The sequence below is a fragment of the Rhinatrema bivittatum genome, chromosome 2 (assembly GCF_901001135.1).
Source record: "Rhinatrema bivittatum chromosome 2, aRhiBiv1.1, whole genome shotgun sequence".
NCBI lineage: Eukaryota > Metazoa > Chordata > Amphibia > Gymnophiona > Rhinatrematidae > Rhinatrema > Rhinatrema bivittatum.
This window is the reverse complement of record NC_042616.1, coordinates 267,473,904-267,496,774: the sequence shown is the minus strand read 5'-3', so window position 1 is coordinate 267,496,774 and position 22,871 is coordinate 267,473,904. Positions and strand designations below refer to the sequence as shown.

Below are 22,871 nucleotides of genomic sequence, written 5' to 3'. Positions count from 1 at the left end.
GTCCAGGAGCTGGGCATCAGAAGTAAATAGGCCCTACCACGGGTGGGACAAGCAACACAAATGATCCATCCAGTCTGCCCTGTAAGCTTATGGTAGTTTGTGCTGTGCCATGTAATTTACCGCATGCTTATCTGTTTCTCAGACCATAAAAGTCAGGGCCCTCGTTGGTTGATGTTTGAATCCAATTCCCCATTACCCCCCTGCTTATCAGTTTCCCACACTAGGTCTCTTTGATTGCTCTTGTATCCAATCCCCTGTTATGTCTTGCTGTTGAATCAAAGGGCAATGTTTGAGTTGCATCAAAGTATCAATCTTATTGGTTAAGGATAGTAACCCCCATACTTGTTTCCCCAGACTGTAAAAGTTGGGGCCCTCGATGCTGAATGAATCCAATTCCCCTTTTCCCCCTGCCGTTGAAGCAGAGAGCAGTGATGGAGATGCATTAACAGTATCAAGGTTAATTGGTTAAGGGTAGTAACCACCGCACCAACACGTTACCCCCATGCACTCTTTTCTTCATTTCCATCCTTTAGCCTTTAGGGATCCACAGTGTTTATCCCATGCCCCTTTGAATTCTTTGACTGTTTTCATTTTCACCACCTCCTCCAGAAGGGCATTCCAGGCATCCACCATCCTCTCTGTGAAGTAATATTTTCTGATGTTGGACCTTGGAGTTTTATTTCGTGACCCCTAGTTCTATGGTTTCTTTCCAACGGAAAAGGTTTGACAATTGCACATCATTAAAACCTTTTAGGTATGTGAAGGTCTGTGTCATTTCTCCCCTGCACCTCCTCTCTTCCAGGGTGTACATATTCAGATCCTTCAGTCTCTCTTCATAGGTTTTCTGATACTGACCCCACACCATTTTGGTAGCCCTTCTCTGAAACTAGAATTTAGCCAGATAAATTAGGAACATTATGAGGGCGTAAGTCTGGTGAAGTCGAAGAATTGTTCTAAAATTAACCAGATAAATTTAGCTGGCTATATTAAATAATGCGCCTGCACTATTGAATATACATCAAACGTTGGCCAGATATGTTTATCTGGCCAACTTTGCTATCCAGACAGTGACTGAATATGAACCTTTAAATGTTTAGGTACTTGGAACCTAAAATGTAATAATTTAGTGCTTGATAATACTACAGTAGTTTTAATGTCCTGTGATTTAATTTCATCCAAGCTGTTTGCATCTTCTGCTCCTTCCTTGTTTTCCTGTGATAATTAGATATTTCCGACCTCATGATGTGACCTTTCAATGATTAGCAGAATGAACAGTTTGTACAGCTTTTCGTGACTGTGAAGCTTGGCAGAATTTGGAATGTTAAACAGAAACCGGAGCAGTTAATTTAGCTCATTTGTTTGCTTAATTAGATTTTATATCAGGCTTATTATGGCGGATCTTCATGCGATCACAATGATGAAGAGAGAAAGGATTTGGTGCCTTCCTCTTTATCTCCTTTGGGGTTTCGCCGTGTTCGGCACCCATCTGTGCCTTAGTAATAAATACAGAGGACCTCCAAATGATCTGAAGGGAGGATGGAAGGAAGCAGCTGAGCTCAGAGAGCATCCTGCCCATGAAGTTTTATTGCTGGTGCCCCGCTAGGCATATGAAGATTTACTGTCCAACCTTGACCTAAAATTGATCTTTCTGCATGAAAGAATTTTCCAAGCTCTGCAGATGGGGAGACAATTTCTCCAGGTCTTAAATGCAATTTCTCTTCTTTTTTTTAAGTAGAAAGAAAAAGTATTTGAAGTGGTAAGGTGCTTAGCAAAGGAGAGGCTCTCAGTCAGAATCCCGGCTCCTGTTTTTCTGATGATTTAAGAATGACAGAACCATTTTATTGTCTGAAGATATTCTTTCAGTCTGGCATTCGTTTTTCTCCTCTCATTTGGTTTGGCTCTTGAACTGGATCTTTTTCTTTTCTCAGCTATGAGAGGTCACTGTGGAACATAATACCAGTTTGTTTACAACCTGTCTTTTTCTTTTTTTTTTCTTTTTCCTGATTAAGAATGTTCAAGTGGATTTCGGGTTTTTTTGTTTTTTTTTAATTTGCCAGCAGCGGAAACTGACATACTCCATTTATCCACAGAGCATGAACAGCACGGCCAGAGGAAGCTTTAAGGCTGGGCAAAAATCCAGCCTGCAAGCATGTGACATTTTTTTTTTAAAGCAGAATGTCAGAAACTGGCAATCGCTCCTCTTTTCACCTGCTGTTTCAAAGCATGTGAGATAAATCAGTTGCCTTTCCAAGGAGAGGAGAGAGCGGCTTGGGTCTAATGCTATAGATTGGGGGGGGGGGGGGGTGGGAGGAAGGGGTTCCCACACTTCCCTTTGCTCCTTTTTGCCAGGCAACGGGTAATGGCACCATGAGAGCTCAGTCAGTGCCTCTCTCAGTGACGTGCCCTGTAGCACTTCACACTGGTGCGCACCCTCAAGCTATTGGCATGGTTAGAAGTATGTCAGTCGGCATATGTACCTGAAGGCTAAGGTCAGGGGTTTGCATACTCCAGCCTGTGGGCAGAACCTCCAGCTCCCCAGGCTTTTCCTTCATGCGGCCAGACCCGACCCACGGGGGAAGGGTTTCATTTATTTTTTCACGTCAGGCAGCAGGGACGGAAAGGCTGGCATGTTTTACCAGGCCCTATCAGCAGAAGAGGGACTGACCAATCCACTCTCCTGAAGATTAACCACTGGCAAGGAGGCCAGGCCTAGCCCGTGAAAGAGGAGCTGATCGGAACCCGCACTGCTAAAGAGAGCCAAGGTCCCAGCAATTGAGGAAAACGTGGCCAACCCGTGCCACTGAATAGAACCACTGGTGAGGCCGTCAGGTCCTGCGCCTGGAAGATCAAGAAGACATGCGAGTTAGGTGGGAGGTAAAGAAAGAAAAGGAGAGAGAGGGTGGGGATGAGTGAGAAGGAGGGGAGGGGCTTGAGAGAATGAGAGTATGGGAAGAGAAAGGAGAGGAGTGACTGGGAAGGGCTGAGAAGGGGAAGGGGAAGGAGAAGAAGAGAGAGTGAGAGGTGATGGGAGAGTGAGTGAGGAAATGAAGGGAAAAGGGGAGTAAAATGGAAGGGAAGGAAGGAGAGGGTTTATACCACACTCAAGCACCCCTACATCTCAATGGGCAGATGCAAAGGAAGGAGGAAGCCAGGTTTGCTAACTTTTGAGAAATCTAGAATTATTATTATTGTCACTATCTGTGACACCCCTGGGAACCTTGCCCCCTGCTGCCCCATTCCCAGCATTTCAGATCATCATATAATACCCCCCCCCCCCTCTGCAAACTCTGAGACTCCAAGGAGGGGGACACTCCACCTTGCACCACAGCTGTCTTGGTGATTTTAAACGTCCTATGAGCTCCCTCCCTTGAAATGTTTGGGGACCTCTGGACTAGGTCATCCTTTCGTTCGTAAGATTCTTAAGCATCATGGGATCTGTATGTATAATGTATTCTCCATTCATCCCATGATGCTTAAGAGATCGGTGAGCTACGCATATACAGAAAGTCAAAAGTGAAGTCCAGTGATCCATAAAATATAAAATAATACTTCAAATAACAAAAACATCATTTTAAACCACAGATTGTGCAATAAATATAAAAACAAAGTGAAGCTTATGAAACAAGTGAAAAAGATGCCATCATACAACACCCACTCTCCATGCCAAGTCCAGTAAAGGCTTGTGGGGGGAAAGGCTATGTAACCACTCTCTCTCGGGCCGATACAGTAAAGTCCACGGGAGAGCACTCTCCTGTGCGCGCGATTCACTATTCAAATTAGACCCGGCGGTAAGAACAGGCAAAAGGAGGCGTTAGGGACACTAGCGCGTCCCTAGCACCTCCTTTTCGACCGGAGCAGTGGCTGTCAGCGGGTTTGACAGCCGATGCTCAATTTTGCCGGCGTCGGTTCTTGAGCCCACTGACAGCCACGGGCTCGGAAACCGGACGCCGGCAAAATTGAGCTTCCAGTTTTCGACCCGGCAACCGCGGGCAGACTTCAAATTTTTTTTTTTTTTCTTTTGGAAACTTTCGGGACCTCCGACTTAATATCCCCATGATATTAAGTTGGAGGGTGCACAGAAAAGCCGTTTTTACTGCTTTTCTGTGCACTTTCCCAGTGCCCGAAGAAATTAGCGCCTACCTTTGGGTAGGCGCTAATTTCTGAAAGCAAAATGTGCGGCTTGGCTGCACATTTTGTTTTCTGAATCGCGCAGGAATACCTAATAGGGCCATCAACATGCATTTGCATGTTGCGGGCGCTATTAGGTTTGGGGGGTTGGATGCGTGTTTTCGGCCCCTTACTGAATAAGGGGTAACGCTAGTGCGTCAAAAACGCGTGTCCAAATAGTACTGTATCGGCCCGTCTATAATCATTAGGCACCAAAAAGCACTTGAGTTGAAAATACTTGTGTCAATCATTTAAACCATCCAAAAAATTGAGGATTACTAATACTCAGTCCATAAATGTCTTTCAAAGTGCGCTCCTCATAAAAAGCAGTGGGATGAATTTAACGAAACCCATTCGTATTTCCCTTTGTGTAGTAAAACATTAAACGGGTTCTTCCTTCAACATGGACAATGTTTCGCTACACAGTTTTATCAAGGAGGCTCAAGCAAAACAATCTACACTGCACAATTTATTGCACACTCTGTGGTTTAAAATGATTTTTATATTATTTGAAGTATTATTTTATACTTTGTGGATTATTGGTCTTCATGTTTGACATTCTGCTTAGAGTATTGTCTGGATCCTGGTTTATATGTCTGTGTGTGTGTGTATATACATTTAAGTTTTATATTGAGCTATGTATATACACCTTCAGTAGACTCTATGGGGTCTTACTCCTAGCTGTACCCATAGAGAGCAATTTTCAAAGCAATTATATGGTTAGAAAGTGTTTAAGTTGTATTAATCAGCCATCTGAAAACTGCACCCCTCATGTGGCTAAGAGTAGAGATTGCTCTTCAGTGCTTTTAGCTGCATAAAGAGGGGGCACCCCTGGGGGCATTTTGCTTGAGGGGAGAAAACGAACATGGGTAGATCACATTTCTTTTCTCCTTTTTTTGGCCTGGTAATTTTTCTCTTCTCCATTTTCTTCCAGCCCAGAACTAGTGCGTCATGAGCATTTCATTCACAGTTTCCCGGGGATGTTTTTCTCATATTTTAAACAGACCCTCCCTCTCACTGTACCTAGTCTGGTCGTTGCATCAACGGTCCCGAGGCCAAGATCCATGCACCCAAGATTTATTTATTTATTTATTTAGGATTTTTATATACCGACCTTCTCCTTCCAGAGGCTGTATTGTGAGCTCTAAATTTGGCCACCGGATGGCACCCTTGACACTGCCTTCTCGGCATCCCCAGCCCCCGGCCATGGCTGACCCCTGGTGCAGAAGACCCAATCTGAGAATGGAACCTTGGATCCTCCGCACGGCAGTGCATGGCCCCACCATCAGGCAACCACACTGCCACCGGGCTGGGCATAGTCTGCATTTTCAGATCTACCCATGTCGTTTTCCATGAAAAAAGTACCCACACCAAAAAGCAGGTGCTAATGTCTGCAAGCACACCTTGGCTGCGGCGAGTTGCAAAGCATGTGTGTACATTCCTTTTGAAAACTGGTGAAAAGTCCAAGGGTAAAAATGTACTTCTAAAATAATTTTGTTGTTTCTAATTTCTTTTGTTTAGAAAGCATTTTCCAACCTCCCACTGGCGCTTTCTAATGAACTTGATTGGCCCCAGTTTTCAGGCAACACTGGATTTCTGAACTCCTCCACTGGGTAAGCTTCTACAGTGATATAATTTATGAGCCCGATGGCGAAAGGAACATTTCAAAACTAAATAGGTAAAATCATCAGCTCCATTGTAAGGCACGCAAAATATGACAGCAGACAAGGGCCATCTGATCTGCACAATTACATTCTTGGGGCAATGCAAAGCTTCTTCGCACCTTGGGGATCTTCAATGCTTACTCCATGCCTTTTTTAATTTCTTTATTGTTTTTATCTCAACCACTTCTACCGAAAGTCCATTCCATGTGTCCACCCACTATGTGGGAATAAATATTTTTTTCTGATACTACTCTTGAGTGCCTCCCTTAGAGCCTGATGTCGTGATGTCTGGTTCTAGAGCAGGGGTGGCCACAAGAGCCACAAACAGGCCTGGTTTTCAGGATATCCACCATGAATATTCAAGAAAGATATTGGCATTACCGTGAAGGCAGTGCAGGCAAATCTGTGGCCTCTAGAACCAGACTCAATTGGGGCACTTTTTAAATAGTCCATAGCACCTACAGGCCCCGAGGCTATCTAGGTACCCATTCTGCCTGCAAGCACATTATCAAAGGGAAATTCCCTGTGGAGTTTTCCTCTGAAAATTCAGTCTGCGCCTTAAACTACACATGGAGATTTCAAAATGAAATCCCTGCCCTTCTCTTGTTGCCTGCAGAGGGAAAGGGCAATTATCAGCCCTCAGTTTTACCCAGATAACTGCTTAGTTATCCATATCAAATCTATTGATAATTGTCCTCCATATTCTAGGCGAGTTTTCACCAATGACCTGTAGATAGGCATTATCACCTTCTTTTTTTCTACTGGTCATGCCTTTCTTCTCCTCATCTTGGTAGTTCATAGAGGTTTCACGCTTTCTTTCTCTTCAGGGAATTACCAAAAGGACAGTGAATAGTAGTCACTATGCAGAATTTAGAGCTAACGAAAGGCAAGAGAAAGGGGAGCAAGAGAGGAATACTGTAGGCTGAGGGACAAAGCAGTGTTTTCCCAGCATTGCAGATGTCGGGGTAGAGTAATCTTCCCCTGGTGCTACAAGAGATTGAGGTAGGGCAGAGCAGAACATAGATTTTAATTTATCCAGCTCCAATGACACTGTCCTCTACTGTGTTAAGGTTATTAGTTAACTGCAATTCCTTGCATTAAGAGATTGAAGTGAGGAAGATTAGATGCAGTGTGCTTTGATGACTTCTAGATGGCAGCAGAAAGTTGAAATGTAAAGGAGCAGGCTTTGTTTAAGCTAAGGTTTATTTTTAAAACATTATAAATTTACTCCTGGGGAAATTCTACAGAGCACAGAATTTACGCATAATTCCCCACCCATGCAGATTTTTATATTCTGAGCACCGAATCAGCTATAAGAGAGAGGAGGCTGTCCTCTCATACTGACACTGCTGTTTTTTTCTCCTCTTTTGCTACTACCTGTCCTCCACAATGCAGGTAACCCTCCTCCAGCAGCAAACAGCTGATCAGGCTAGCAGCAGCTTAAAGCTTTCCTGCTCACTGCTGCCACTAAACCTGCTGCCACTCTCATCGTTTATAAACTAAACCACAAATCTTAGAGGGACACCAATTTTGACCAATATATTATTTATTGGAAATACCCACATATATACCTACATAGACATTTAAAACTAAGCTAGCACATTCACACATTGATACACCAAGTAAAAATAACAAATGTTCGTTTGAGATGTTAAGTTGAAATTGACATATCTTATTTTTATAATAGATACACTTATTAAACTGGTTATTCAACAATACAGAGTGTAAACCTTGTAAATTATCACGTACACAATTGTCAATACATGTCGTTTCCTTCAATTACATGTATCATGATCAGTTATCACCCTGAAATATTAATAATTCATCACGCTGTCTCCAATGTATCCACATTCATTTAGTCAAGATTATATGTTCACTATGTCCAACAAAAGATATCTTCGTTTCACCCCTGTTATTAGGGGCTTCCTCAGGGACTTGTATTTGCAAATTTTTGATTGTATTCATGCACTACAAAGAAACAAGTGAACCATTATAAATGTTTTCCCAAAGCGTAAAATGAGAAACCAATTAATGCCAACTTGCACCTTAAATATTACTCCGAAAGAACCGAATATCACCCGTCCAAGTATTAAACCTGAATATAATCAGTAAATTAAATCAGGTCATGAATGCCTAATTAATGACAATACTATAATTTCAACACCATTTTTTATTATAATATATAATGAAAAAAAAATTTTTAATTCAGTTTATAAAACAAACTTCCCACTTAACCGACACTGAAACTAGCTCGACTACTACCCAAATCGTGATCAAATCGCAATTCAAACCTACTAATACAAAACCCGAGAAAAACAAGCTGAATATTGAACTTGCTGTTGAACTTTCTGAGCCCACAATCCAGAGTCCATGTTGTCCGGCGTTCCCCTTAAAGATTATTATACTCTTCACTTTCAAATCAATGCACTTTTATGCGAAACCGCCAACCTGCATGCTCAAACAAACATGATTCTGTAACAATATAAGCGTATGAGAGTCTTTACGCTTATATTGTTACAGAATCATGTTTGTTTGAGCATGCAGGTTGGCTGCAAACTGAGCTGAAGATTTCAAGATTTCACAAGGACTCCGAGGCTGTGGAATCATGAATTGGAATAGCTTTACTTGCAGATAGTCCTAATAACCTGACAGTAATTCAGCACAATTTATCACTTACCTTACATTTTATCACTAACATCAAGTCAACTTACTTGTTTAAAACAACTATACAAAAAAGAAACCAATTTTCTCAGTATATTAATATGCCGTTTTCATAGATCTGCTGCTTCTTATATGGGTTATATTCTTAGATCTCTAGTTGCATATATGTGAAGGGAAAGCCAGAGATCAATTGCGGTATATGGTATTGCACCAGGAGTGAAACTGGGCAGAGTAGATGGAATTATTGTCCTTATCTGTCTTTATATTCTCTGTTTTTTATGATCTCCTTTCTGTTTTTCCTCCCAGTGTGATTTATGTCATACATTTTTTCACTTTTATGAAATAAAAGGTTTTCTGTTTGTCTTGTGGTCATAATCTCTGTTCCTAAAGATCTATTTTTTGTAATCCTCTCTTTACGTGTGTTTTTCTGTTGTGTTGATACTTTACATGCATCTGTATGTTTCTTACATGGGTTTCTGATGAGGATCACCAGAGCAGCATCCTGATTTATTTAGCCTCTCCTACCAATGGGAATCTAAGTAGGAGAAGTATTTTTAAAAATCTTTAAAGGTCATCTGCCTGTGAACTCAGCATAATCAAATACACTACAGAAGACACTAACAGCTGAATTCACGGATACATTGTTTTTTTTACAATTTTTATGATTGTCCAACTCTAACATTCAATCTAGTAACCATGGAGAATACAGCTTTTGATGTTTTGCCACAGATGTAGAACCTGGCCATGGGTTGGTGTACCTCGACGGTATAACAGTGCTGTGCATGCTTTCTCACGTGTACTCTTTCTTTCATGTATACTGAAACATGGTTTTGACTAGCACTTGAAGAAAATAAGATTATTTTTCAGCTATCGGTAAATGCAATATCTAATACGGTACTGTAGATTTTGCATGTCAAATGTTCCTCAGGGCTCTTGACTAGAAAGGAAAAATAGATTTCTCATTGGACTGTGGTTGCACACACCTCTTGACGGGAATTTTATGGACCTATTTCAGATATTTTACAGATTCCACTTACCTGCGCTTACGTGACAGAAACCACTGCAACCACAGGGACTACCAGAGCATTTCCAAAAATGGTAGGATGTATTCATTTTGCATTTATTTATTTTATTTAAATAAACATTAGATACATTATGTGCATTACCTGTAGAGTCATAGCCATCCCTTTATATAAGTGTATGTGTCCATACAACAGTATGACTAAGGGCCCTGTGCACTAAGCATTTTCCCCATAAACAGAAATTATGATACAAAACCTTTGGAGGTCCAAATTCAGCATCATTTAGCCACATAAATTGGGACTTATCAAGCTAAGTGGCACTGCTTCAATATTCAGCTGCATTTAGCGGCCACCACTTAGCTGAATAACTATCCAGCAGCTAAATAAGGATGGGGCAAGAGAGGGGCATTCCAAGGGGAGCCACATAGACACAGAATGGAAGAAAAGTCTTAGTGAATCAGTCAGTTAGTCGGATAAGTGCTGATATTCATCCTTATCCAGACAAGTTAGCAGGATAAGTTAGCCCAGTTAATGAGAAGATCTAAATTTAGCTGCATAAACTCATCTGGTAAACAAAATATCCTGGCCAAATTAGCCAGATGTGCTTATCCGGCTAACTTGCTCACCCAGATAGTGGCTGAATATGGACCTTTTAGTACATAAGCCCCTAAGTTTCATATCCAGAAGTGTTTATTTCACTCTGCCTGTGGCAATGATGTGTATGAAGCAGAGCCCTGAAGTCCTGTTTTATTAAAGGGATATTTCCAGAGACATAGAGGGGGCAATAATCAAACGTCCCTCCCTTTATGCAAACTCTGCAGTTAGATTTTACCTTTGGTGTTTGCACCAGTAATCAAAGCCAGACTACACAGCTAGTTCTCCTTTCACTGATGCCAAAGGAAAAAAGTACCAATGGACATTTGCTCCCTCCTTTCTCTGTGGCTACTTTTTCTGGCCAAAACAATGCACGTAGTTTTGAAAACGCAAACTTATGCAAATTGTTATCTTCCTCTAGCTAACTCCACCATGGGGACACCTCCAAATAATGTGGGTGAAATTATGCAAGACGTTAAAACATGTAAGATTGCCTGCATAAAGGGTGGGACATTTTCAAAAAGTGAGAAAAACTCCAACAAATTGGAAACACCCTCCCCCCCCCCCAGATACAAATAAATTATGTGCCAAAAAATACCCAGCAGTATGAATTACAGCACATCACCCTTAGTGTTCAAAATGGAGGAAAATGACTTCAGATGCCAAATCTCAAGCCAGAAAAACTGGAAAACAAATGGTTTCACTATGCGTAATGTGGATATGCTGTATCACTTGTGCCATCAGTGAATGGGCAACGTTTATAATGTGAAATGGTAATGGTTGGACCTGTATGTTTTTTTTCTAATGGGCAAAAGAGGAGAAAGGATAGCATCAGGGGCACTAAACCAAAATGCACTTCATTTGTATTTAAAATTGTTAGCAAAATACTTATTTTCAAAAGGCTTATTCTGCTAGTAAATAAATAGTTTTTAACAACAGGATGAAGAGCTAAAAATGTTAAAGTTATAGGTGACTGAGCACTTTATCTTCTCACATTTCTGGGTTTCATCATCTAAAAGTTTTCCCTTTTTCTTTCCTGTCTGTAATTCTCCAGGTGGTTCCTCCAGAAATCTACTGACGTTTGTAGAAAGGTACGGTAACTTGTCTATGAGGTGTGATTACCCCATGCTGTATGCGAATGGCTCAGCACAAGAAACTGTTTTCCAGAAACACATCATAAGGTCCTAGGTTAGGCACATCTGGTTCTCAGCCCTTACCAGTTTATTTTATTTTACTTTTTTTATACTAAGAGGATTTAATGCCAGATTTCAGTTTTAGGTAAAAACAAATAATAAAAGTGCAGAAAGCCTGTAGGTCAGGTTGCTTGCACGATTTTGAAATCATGTTCATTTTGCCCAAGGATTTAATATCTTGCACCTTCAGGAATTTCTTCCTAGAATTATATTCAACTATTTGATACACCAAAGAATTACCCACATTCCCCCACCCCCCAAAAATAATCTTCCGAATCAGAGGGATCTATGAGGTTGGGTGATGGAAGCTTCCATCTGTAGCCACTGGAGTCCTGGCTATATTTTTTTACCGGGCCTGTAGGGATACTGGACATGTCTGCGATTTAAAATGCAAGCTTTGACGTCCTCGCCAACAGCAAGAATTATTAACAAAACAAGAATGACATCATTTATCAGGAAGTGCTACTATTTCACTCAGGTACTTTTCCATTCATTTTTAGCTTGGCTAGAAAGAAGCGATTGGATAAACCGGCTATAGTCATATATTCCATGATTGGTAATGATGTCTGCAATGGGTAAGTTGACAAGAAAACACTCCAAAATTAACGTATCTGCATCCCCATTTGTATCATTATACTGTTGGTACTGAATGTGATAGACAAGTAAGGCAAGTAAATAATAAGTGGATGAATTATCGGAGCATACTTTACTGTTTCCAGATTGTATAACCTGGAAACACTGGACTCTTCTCTATGCAGCAAGATGATACCTTGTTGCATTCTTAAGGGACTTGTACAAAGCTGAAGCGATACTGGATTAATGTAGCAAATACATTGTAAACGCTAATGGGCCTGACTGTTAAACTAAATCCAAAGATACGTTTCCAGGGGATTCTGCCAGAGTCAGTCAGTGACTCATGCCGACAATGAAATGTCCTACGTCTCGTTCTTGGCTAGCAGACAAATAGAAAAAAAAAAAAACTATGACAGAGATGACATGACATGTAAGAAAGAAATGTGTATACTGTGCCAGAGGTTGATAAAAACAAATTTTATAATATATGGTGCAAATGTTTGTGTCACTTCAATATACATTGTACACAGGAAGGGTATTTCTCAATAGTGTGTATAGCTCAGCATCTACATGTATAAGCAGGTGAGCCTAAAGCTACACCTACATGTTAGAAACTGTGCAGGGAGACCCATAAAATACCGCATATCACCACCCCCAAAGTATACACAGGTTTTTTAATGCAGGGAGTTGCGTGGTTTATATGCCTGTTTTGTGCAAGAATGCACATATATTTTACACTTTAAATAATTGCAATGTATGTGAGCGATAACCCTCAGTTTGTGCAGGGAGGCAGGTGGTGCATGTATTTCGCTCACGGAAAATTCTTACTTGTGCGTGTATTCCCAAGCAGAGGTCCTCTTCAGACCTACACCAGTTTACCCACCGTCTCCACCTTGCACGCCAGACACCAAACCCAAAAACCGCAGACAAAAGAGGTCAGATTTGATGTCCGCAACTTGATTAGCAGAGGTAAAAGCATGCGCGCCTGATTAGTGTGTGCGTGTGCTCCCTGTATAAAACAGGTAAGCATGTGCGGACTTCCAAACCCCACTCTGGAGCGCCATTGAAACGCCCTCTTTTCCCACACCGCGGTGATGGTCCACATGTACTCCCCCGCCTTCTGGAAATTTGCTTAGAATGGGCAGAGGCTACTTCCACACGTCTGTGCCAATTTTATATGCACGACTCCCGTGTAAGTCTTTGAAAATTATCCCCTCAACAAGAAGAATTTCTGATGGCCCTCGAAGGGCTACGGTCTGCCCCCTCCCCATACACAGACTGTAGCCTGAATTTTCAAATCTGCTTTGACAATGTGCCAGAACCCAGCGTGGCATAGACTCACAGACTTACACCCGCAGGGCAGCAGGCGGAACATGGGGCCTGCGAATTTACACACGCTGCTTTCGAAAATATGCGCGAAAATCCTTCCCCCCCTCCCTAAAGCCACACCACTGTGCCCCTGCTTAGCACGTGCATGAAATTGTAGATGCATAGGCCCAGAACTCGTTTCTGTGCAGAAGTCAGGTTTTGACATGTAAAAATCCTTTCGAAAACAGGCCCAAAAAGGTTCTGAAGTGAAGGAGCCCCAACATAAAGTTTACTGAGCACATAATGATTGAGCTATGAAAAGAGGAGTCTTGTTTTTAAAAAGATAGGTGCATTTATTACTCCCCGGGGGATTTCTGTGCAGAAAATGTTTAAATTCTGCAAAAATCTGCATGTATTATTTGTCAAAAATAATACAACATAATTAGTCTTTGAGTCATAATTTAAATGCAATCTGGAAAATATTATTCAAAGATGCAAATTTTTATATTTGGTTTTGCAGACTTCCCCTGGAAATAGTGGAAAAATACATCATAAGGCCTAGCCTCTCCCTTGAGCTTCAATCCCTCCACCCCCAGCTCTTTTGCCCTAACCCAGGCTCAACCCCCACCCAGCTCTCTCCTGCCTGCCTCCTGACCCCCCACCCCCATCACTCCCTCCCCTCAACTCAAGTTCAACACCCTCCCTCCCAGCTCTCTCTCCCTTATCCCAAGCTCAGCACTTACCCCCCCCCCCCCCCCCCAGCTTTCTGTCCCTTCCACCCTAGGCTTACCCCCCAGGCTCAGACTTGTGCCATCAATGCTGGATGTGCCATCTCCAGTGTTCACCACTGTTCTGGGCTGCAAAAGAGAAAAAGACACATAACCTCCAGAACGGCCAGTTTCCCAGCCCAGCTGCTTCCCCGTGGAAGAGAGAAACAGCTGCCAGCACCTCCAGCCTACAATAAAATAAAACAAGACATGAACATAAAAGAGAAACAGCAATAAAAACAATGCCAGTGAAAATGATAAAAATCTTAAAAATGACAACTTATTTTCCATACGTAACGAGCCATATGTTCAAGGTCTGAAAGCAGATTCTTATAGTCGTGTAGTAATATAAGACCAGCGGTTGCAGTTCAGTAGCTCCATTAAAATGAAGCAGAATTAACTTTCAAAGGCCTCAATATATAGCCAGGTCCTGATTAGTTTTCTGAAGGTCAAATAATTACTTTCTAAGTGGCCATTAATGAAAGCTGATTCCCTAAAGTGGGAGCTGCACGTGAGAGAGACCTGTTCTGGGTTTCATTAGTGCCAAAGACCGGGTACATGATTGAGCTTTATTTCCTGATCTTAAAGTACATATGGAGTTATAATGCATTGCCCCCCCCCCCCCCTCCCTTGGCCGCCATCCTTCTCTGCTAATAACCCATTGCATACTAAACAGCTGAAAATACTCGCTATTTGAGAACATGCTCCCCATTTGGTTCAGTTGGTTGTGGGGTTTTTTTTTTTTAATGTAGATATACAGACACGCTGGCTCACATGACTACACCAGAGGATATGCACAGCAATGTCATGCAAGCTCTCCGGTATCTGAACTCCCGTCTTCCAGAAGGAAGCCATGTGATTTTACAGGGCTTGGTGGATGGTCGCTTTTTATGGGAACATTTACACAGCAGATATCATCCCATTGGTAAGTGCAGGGAACTGGGAGGGGTCTGCTCTGATTTAATGTGAGTTGTACCTGGCAGAGCAAGCACTAGACTAGGTTGTGATAGGCAGAATTAATTCATGCAAAAAAACATAGTCATGATGTTACGGAGATTTGATAAATAGGTAGTACATCTGTAAGCCTCATCCCGAGCAGCTCTTGGGGTGCAGGGGCTCACTGGAAGCACCATGGAGCAGGCATGGCCCCATGACCTCCTGGGCTTCCTGTACTGGGGGGGGGGGGGGGGAGTTTACACGCTTCAAGGCCCTTGGGGGTTTTCTCGCTCGGAAACTCTTGTGCTTATCAGGCCAGTCACTCCAAATATTACCACACTGATTCCAAAGCTAATGTACAAAAAGAAAAATTCAGTACTAGCAGTAATGACAAGTGACATAAAGCCTAAAATGTCCACCAATGGCTCGTGTACCAAGCACTTTAGAAAAATAAAGTCTAAGGCACAAAGAAACATCTCAGTCTCTCGCAGTTTACCAATGCGGGATCCCCATGGCAGGTAAGCTCTACAGGGAAGGGACACTCCTCTTCTGGCTCTTCCCCAGTACGTGTTTTGGGCTGCAGCTCTCCTTCCTTCTTTTACTTGTTACCTCTCCTACATCTCAAACTCAGATGAGCCTTTCTTGTCAGTCAGCAACTTTGTAGGACCTTCCTCTTTGAACTCTCCAAAGGACAGTCCTCTGTTTTCTCCTCACTTCTGCAAATACTCTTTCTACCTGAAACAATCCCTCTTCCTTGGACCTCCGGAGCTCAGAACTCTCACGGAAACGCTTCTCAGGAAGTTACATTTTTGATCTCCAACATCTCCTTCCTTCCTTGAAGACCCAGGCCACCTCGACCTTGGGCCCTAGCCACCTTCTCATGGACAGCAACAGTCCTTCTCCACAGTACTCCTGTGTTTGAGAGAGAGAGAGAGAGAGGGCAGCTCCTCCAGGTCAGGCCCCTGTGAAGGGGAAAGACCCCGGACCCGGACCTCCCTAGTAGGAGAGGCACTGATCAACCCCAGCACCTTCCTGTTGGAAAGGCAACTCTCAACTCCCCCCCAGCACTCACATGGGCGCAGGAATTTTATTAAACCTAGGGCACCTCCAAAGGGGGAGTGCCGAATGTCTCTAAACATCACTACTGGCAACCAGGCTTGTGGAGGCCACTGCTGCCATATCAGTAAGGGGCAACACCATTTAATAAAGTGCAGATTTGGAGTCCACCTTGCACGTCGCATGATAAGCTATCTCCCTGATTCTTGGGACAAGACGGGGCATGCAATAGATGGGGCTGGAAAGCTCCCAGCATTCGTGGCCCCAATGACAAAGGCAGGTTATGTATTTATTTTCCAGTTCTGTTCTGCTGAATTCGAAAAAAAATGTGCTCTAAGTGGATTACAAATTCAAACCGTATGTCTCATAGTTAACTACAGAAAACTAGGAACCAAGGTAAATGCCAGGACTCATCTTTTTCAAGTACTGCATGTGCCATGCACTAGACCAGGAAGACTGAGGAAAGCTAGGGAAGTCAGTGCTTGGCTAGTGCGGTGGGGTTTTGCCACATTGGAGGACCTTTTGGGGAAAGTGTCATTTGTATGGTATTGACAAACCACATTTAAACAGTAAGGGGGGGGGGGGAGTTCCATGTTTATGGAGAGGATAATCCATTAAACTGGCAGGGAAAAGGCTAGCAAGTAAGACTGGTATAGCTGGTCCAGTACAGATGGAGACGTTTACTGGTGACGAAGGAAACAGGGATAGAGAGGAAGAGGGAGCAGCACAGCCCTAAGCAGTTCCGGCTGACGGGTGGAAGGTAACTAAAGTTTCAGCTATTTAGATTAAGGCATCTCCTTTTCCAATAACTTTCAGCCTGAGATACTAAGTTTCTGTTTGCAAACGCATGTCTGATCAGTGCTGGGAAGGGAAGCGCATGTTGCCTTCCAGCCGCAAAGCGCGAGGTGAAGAGCAAAGGAGTGAAATTAAGAGTCAGATTGCAGGTCCCTGGCAAAGCCTCTAAGCCTTTGTGACTCAGCCGGCACCCTGGCACACTTGTAACCTGACTGGGTGGCCTTCAGCCTGACTGACCCCAGCCTGCAGGTGAACCAGAGCACAGTCCCAGCGACGGTAGGCGGGGCTATGGAAGCCGCAGGCTAAAGAATAGGTATCATGGACATCCGTTACACTCTTGTATTGTAACCTGTAGGAATGTCAGTGTTTGGGGTTTTTAATTAAAGGCGCATTCTGTAGATGACTGGAATGGTGGTGTACAAGTTAAAAAAAAAAAAAGTTCACCTTTTTCAAGGGTAAGCTTTCAGGTGGGTGACTCTGCTCCTCGCGCGGATGACGCCCCTGTGCCCCAGCTCCATCGTCTGTACCGAGGTGGCAATTTAAGTGAAGCTTAGTTGTTTGCAAGGCTGACGATCAGGCAGTGTTTTTCCTGTTGATTTATTGTTTTGTATCTTCATTTGGTCTTCCTCCTTATCAGGAGGACTTGAATTGTCGTGCCAGGATTTCTGAATTTCCCTGTTTATTTTCTTGCTAAATGGAACATGCTGTGACGACTTTCTTTTATTTTAATTTTTTTTTAGGTTTCAGTGTCCATTTGAATATTCTGTTTAATAAATAGAAAGTGAAAAACAAGTTTTTAGCCAAAAAGGGAGTACAAACTTTACTCTTCATATTTTACAGGCCAGCTGAACAAAGACATGACCTATGAACAGCTTTACACGTTCTTAAATTGTCTTCAGGTGGGTGCGCGTGCAGCAGCGGAAGATGTTCAGTGCCCTCAGCCTGTTGCTTTCCTCTTTGCTAATCGATGTATTGTTATTCGGCTTGCTTTGGCCACAGGTCAGTCCCTGCAATGGCTGGATGTCCACAAATAAAACCCTTCGCGATCTCACGTCGCAGGTAAGCCCTGCCAGAACTATTATAGTGTCTTTTCTTTTTCTGGTTGCCACGCAAGTCTCGTTTATTGGTTGCAAGTGGCCCTGAGGTTCTTATGCAGTCAAATCCTCTTATTCTTAAAGTAGTTTCATGTACGTGCTTGAAATGTCCGGCTGCACCTGGGTTGAGAAGTTATAAAATCCCAAGAATAAAGGGCTCGATTCACTTCCACTGTTTTGGGCCCTCTCTAGGCAAATAGCTCCCGATGTTCAGGTTTTGCTAAATATGAAGTGTCACAAAACATTTTGTTTGGGAGATATTCAGAAGTAACAAAACACATTCTACAGAGGCTGAGGATATAATTCAAAGCTTTCAGGGGACGGAGCCACCATACATGCTCCACCAGCATCCTCTGCTCTGCCTCTGACCCAGCCCACCATGGGTTGGACATCCGCACTCTTATGTGACATATATTCATCTGGAAAAGTTCACAAATATTACCAAACTTGTATAAATGAATGTATATTGTATAAAGACCTTCAGAAGCCTGAGCCAGGCACTTTAAATTTCATGTGTTTGGATCGTAGCAGTTGTAACTGGGACTTTATTTTTCAAAGATAAATTAAAAAAAAAAAATGTAACATTTTGAATGCAGTTGTGGATATAGAAAATGGATACACAGAAGAGTAACAGACTGGCTTTGCACAATTAAGATTTTGCTCCTTAAAAAAAAAATTGTTTTGAACTGTTGAATTGTTTTGTTCGCTTTGCTCCCCAACCCTGCCAGTGGCTCGCCGCTCTAGACTCCATGTTCGTGCTTAGGTAGAAGATGAAAGGAAGAGCAGAAAAAGAGTTATAGGATTCTCCATCCCACGCCTCGTATTTTCCCTCCTTAAATGAGGGTGTGTGGATGTTAAGAGAGCCTCCAAAAAAAGAGAAAGTGATAACTGGATGGCAACATCAAAAAAGCGGGTTTTATGACTCCGTGATCTGGCTGTGTACATTATCAGTGTCTTGTACTTGATCGGTTGGGGGCAGGTGTTCGTGTGTGTGTGTGTGCGCGCATACGGGGAGCCTTCACTAGAGAATGGTGTAGGTCAGACGGCGTGTGAAGGTGGCAGGATGGGTGAGGTGCAGGTATGTACTGTATGTGGTAGTGTGGTGTGGTGGGGGCGTGAATGGTGGAGAGAGTGTAAGCAGTGGTGGTGGTGGGGTGTGTGTGTGTATGCATTTTTCCTCCTTGCATTCCTCACATTCTCCCCCTACCTCTTTTCTCCTCACCTGGGTGGGAATGGTGCATATGTATTGTGGCTATGAATGGTTGATGTGTAAGAAGGGAGGTGAGTGGGGGGGGGGGGGGGCTAATGCACCTCCATTTTCCACCCACCCTCTCCTCCCCTATGTGAGCGTGGGGGTTGCGAGTATGTGTGCATGTGCACGTTCATCCTTTCCCCCACTGCACTCCCCATTTCACCCTTCCTCCGTATGTGTGCATGCGAGGAGCGGGGGGATGTGTGAGGGTGTGTTTGTGTTGGGGGATGGACTCTTTCCGCCTTATAATCTCCCACCTGTGGTTGGGGGGGGGGGGGGGGGAGATGATGGGTGCATGTTTGTTTGTTGTAAGGCTGGTGTGAGTAACGTTAGGGATGAATTGGGTGTGTGTATTTGTGTGTGCGCATGTCTGGGCGATTCAGCTGGGTGGGTGTGTATGCACGCTCCCCCTCACAACCTCTACTTTGTCTCTCCTCCTCCCAGACTCCCAGGTGTGTGTGGGGGGGGGGGAAGGGATTGGTGTGAGTTACTGGTGTGTGTCGGGGAATAACTGGAGGTGCGGTCTATGTCAAGAAGTGGCTGGGCATGTGGCGTATGGGGAATGATTGGGGGTAGAGATTGGTGTGTGGGGGAGTGAGTGGGTGTGTGTTGGGGCATGTGTGAGCATGGGGAGGGCATATAGCTGTAAGGGGTGCATGGTGGGGAACACAGGTGTGTGTGGGGGGCATGTGTGTGTTTGGAGGGGGGCTGCAAGTGTGTGGAAGGGGTGTGTGCGTGCTTGTGTATGTTTGGAGGGTACCTGTCTGGGGGGGGGGGGGGGGGGATGAAAAAGGTGTGCTTGCATGGCGGATAGTGGGGGGTGCAAGTGTCAGGATGTGCACTCTTCTCCCTCCAGCCCCTCTCTCCCCTTCCCTTCTCACTCTCCCTCTTCCGCTGCTCCCCCAGGGCCAGTGCAAGAGTGAATAAACTTTTTTTTAAAGAGGGCCACATTATTGGTGCTAAATGGAGACAAGGGACAGGGGTCCCTGTGAGCGGGAGGGGGGGGGGGGAATGACCACCTTAGAATTCCACGAGCGAGGGTTGGGGGGTGTTACAGTGGCAAGTAGAGGACCAAAGCAGCAGCCATATCAAAGAAAACAATAATTAAACAGAATTAACAAATAGAACAACATCAAATAATTAAAAACGCATAAAAATGTTCCAAACACTCATAAAATATTTCAAAACAGACACATCAAATAATACCCAATAATTAAAATTTGGAACTTTTGATTTTCAGATGCTCCAGGATTGTCATAGATTAGCATTAGTGGGCAAACAGTAAGGGGGATTGTTGCACACACATGTGCACTATTTCTCTCATCCACACACACAGACCCCCAGGCAAGTTCCCATTAATTCTCAAACACACTTCTAGGTATGCACCGATTCATTCTCTCTCTCTCTCTCACACACACACACACACACACACACACACACACACACACACACACACACCCAGGCAGGCACCCATTATTTCTCTCTCACACGCACACACAGAGACCCCCAGGCAGGTACCCATTCTCTCTCACACACTCAAAAACCCCCAAGTCAGGCACCCATTATTTGTGGGCAAACAGTAAGGGGGATTGTTGCACACACATGTGCACTTTTTCTCTCACACACACACACAGACCCCCAGGCAAGTTCCCATTAATTACATTTTTGGGTGTAGTTTCTGCATGCTGATCTCGTGTATTGTGAGATCAATGCAGAGACAATGTGGCCCTCGCAAGCTTTTAATCCCATGGCCTGCAGTGACGGCAGATGGGATCAGTTTGTCCTCTCCTCGTCTTCACCTCCAATGGGATGAGGTCCACCGGAGGCCTCTCGGGCCTCTCCTTGTCTTTGCTGCTGATGGCATGAAGCCACTGGCAGTCTCTCAGGCCTCTTTTCTTCTTTGCCGCTGGTGGGATGAGGTCCACCTGCAGCCTCTCAGGCCTCGCTTCATCTTCACCGCCGGTAGGATGAGGTCCACTGGTGGCCTCTTGGGCCTTTTCTTCTCTTCACCGCTGGTGGACGGCGGCCGCACGGGGCTCTCTAACTTTGGCTGTCAGCACACAGCTGATTCTAGCTGGGCAATGCTCCTCCACTTCCTGCCCCGCTGCTCCTCCTTTAAATGATGGACGCTGGGGCTGCGTTGCTTTCCTTACGCTGCCGACTTCGCTTCTGGCTGCCGACATCCAGGTCGAAGTAATCAACAAAGACTTGTGATGTCAGGTCATTGTTGCCGGCAGGCAAGAGATAATGGGGAAAATTGAGGAGGAGGAGGGGGGCTGGAATAAAATTTATCATTGGATTGGGTTTGGCCATCCCCTCCCTCAAGTACCTCAGCACAGTGCTGCAGCACATCATAAGAACATAAGAAAATGCCATTCTGGGTCAGACCAAGGGTCCATCAAGCTCAGCATCCTGTTTCCAACAGTGGCCAATCCAGGCCATAAGAACCTGGCAAGTACCCAAAGACTAAGTCTATTCCATGTTACCATTGCTAATGGCAGTGGCTATTCTCTAAGTCAACTTAATTAATAGCAGGTAATTGACTTCTCCTCCAAGAACTTATCCAATCCTTTTTTAAACACAGCTACACTAACTGCATTAACCACATCCACTGGCAACAAATTCCAGAGTTTAATTGTGCGTTGAGTGAAAAAGAACTTTCTCCGATTAGTTTTAAATGTGCCCCATGCTAACTTCATGGAGTGGCCCCCTAGTCTTTCTATTATCCGAAAGAGTAAATAACCGATTCACATCTACCCGTTCTAGACCTCTCATGATTTTAAACACCTCTATCATATCCCCCCTCAGCAGTCTCTTCTCCAAGCTGAAAAGTCCTAACCTCTTTAGTCTTTCCTCATAGGGGAGTTGTTCCATTCCCCTTATCATTTTGGTAGCCCTTCTCTCCATCGCAATTATATCTTTTTTGAGATGCCAGTGCAGTGCAGTGCTGTGGCACTGCACTCTTCTGGGTCTCTTGCTGGTGCCACCTCCATAGTTTTAGCACTCTAGGCAACCACCTAGTTTACCCAATAGAATCACAGGCCTGACTCCCCCTCCCCTCTTCCTGTCACTCTCCCAATGCTCCCCTCTCTCCCACGGGTCCCCACCTGCAGCTTTGTCCTCTTCACTCACCCACTGGTGTGCACATGCAGCCCCTCCTCTCCTTCCTCACTCTCCCACTATACTCCCCTCTTTCCCACTGATCTCACCTGCCCAGCCCCTTCCTGTTCTTTTTTCTCCCACTCCTCCTCCACCTACTCTGGCCCATCCTTATTCACTCTTATCCTAGTCCCCTCCCATCTTGGGCTCTGACATCTTCTTTGTGCATGGGAACCTCCACCAGTCCTTCTGCTGGCTGCCCTAGCTTCTCTTTCATCAGCTTTTCTTCTGCTAGTGAGTCCTTTGTTTTGTTCTGCTGGTGGGGCCCGGGAACCATCCCCAGCTCTTCTGCTGCCTGCGCCGCTGCAGCTCTCTTTTGGGGTCATCAGTCTTTGCCGTGCCAACACCGCTGCTGCGCTCGCTGGCCCCGCTGTGCGGACATTGCCCCCCACCTCCCCCTCCAGCTCCAGGTGAGGTCATGCAGACGCGACCTGATGATTACCCGGTGCCCCTAAGATTTTTATAATATAGAAAGAAAAGCAGACCGATGATTACAACTGCTGTGAACAAACACATGAAATTCAAAGCATTTGGTCTGGCTTCTGAAGGTCATTTTACAATATACATTTCTTTATACAAATCTGGTATAATCTGTGAATTTTTGCAAAGTTTAGTGGATTATTGCTTGTG

The 22,871-nt window shown here is 44.1% G+C and overlaps 1 protein-coding gene across 2 annotated transcripts in view; it reads left to right on the top strand.

Annotated features, from left to right (window-relative positions):
• The window catches only part of AOAH (acyloxyacyl hydrolase), a 221,324-nt gene that overhangs the window by 178,104 nt on the left and 20,349 nt on the right, over positions 1-22,871 (top strand). For both annotated transcript variants that reach the window (XM_029589499.1, XM_029589500.1), the window contains 7 exons: positions 5,689-5,780; positions 9,508-9,590; positions 11,163-11,199; positions 11,802-11,876; positions 14,702-14,874; positions 17,577-17,635; positions 17,736-17,795. In XM_029589499.1, coding sequence (XP_029445359.1) covers positions 5,689-5,780; positions 9,508-9,590; positions 11,163-11,199; positions 11,802-11,876; positions 14,702-14,874; positions 17,577-17,635; positions 17,736-17,795 — 579 coding nt within the window. The remainder of the gene's footprint in view (positions 1-5,688; positions 5,781-9,507; positions 9,591-11,162; positions 11,200-11,801; positions 11,877-14,701; positions 14,875-17,576; positions 17,636-17,735; positions 17,796-22,871) is intronic.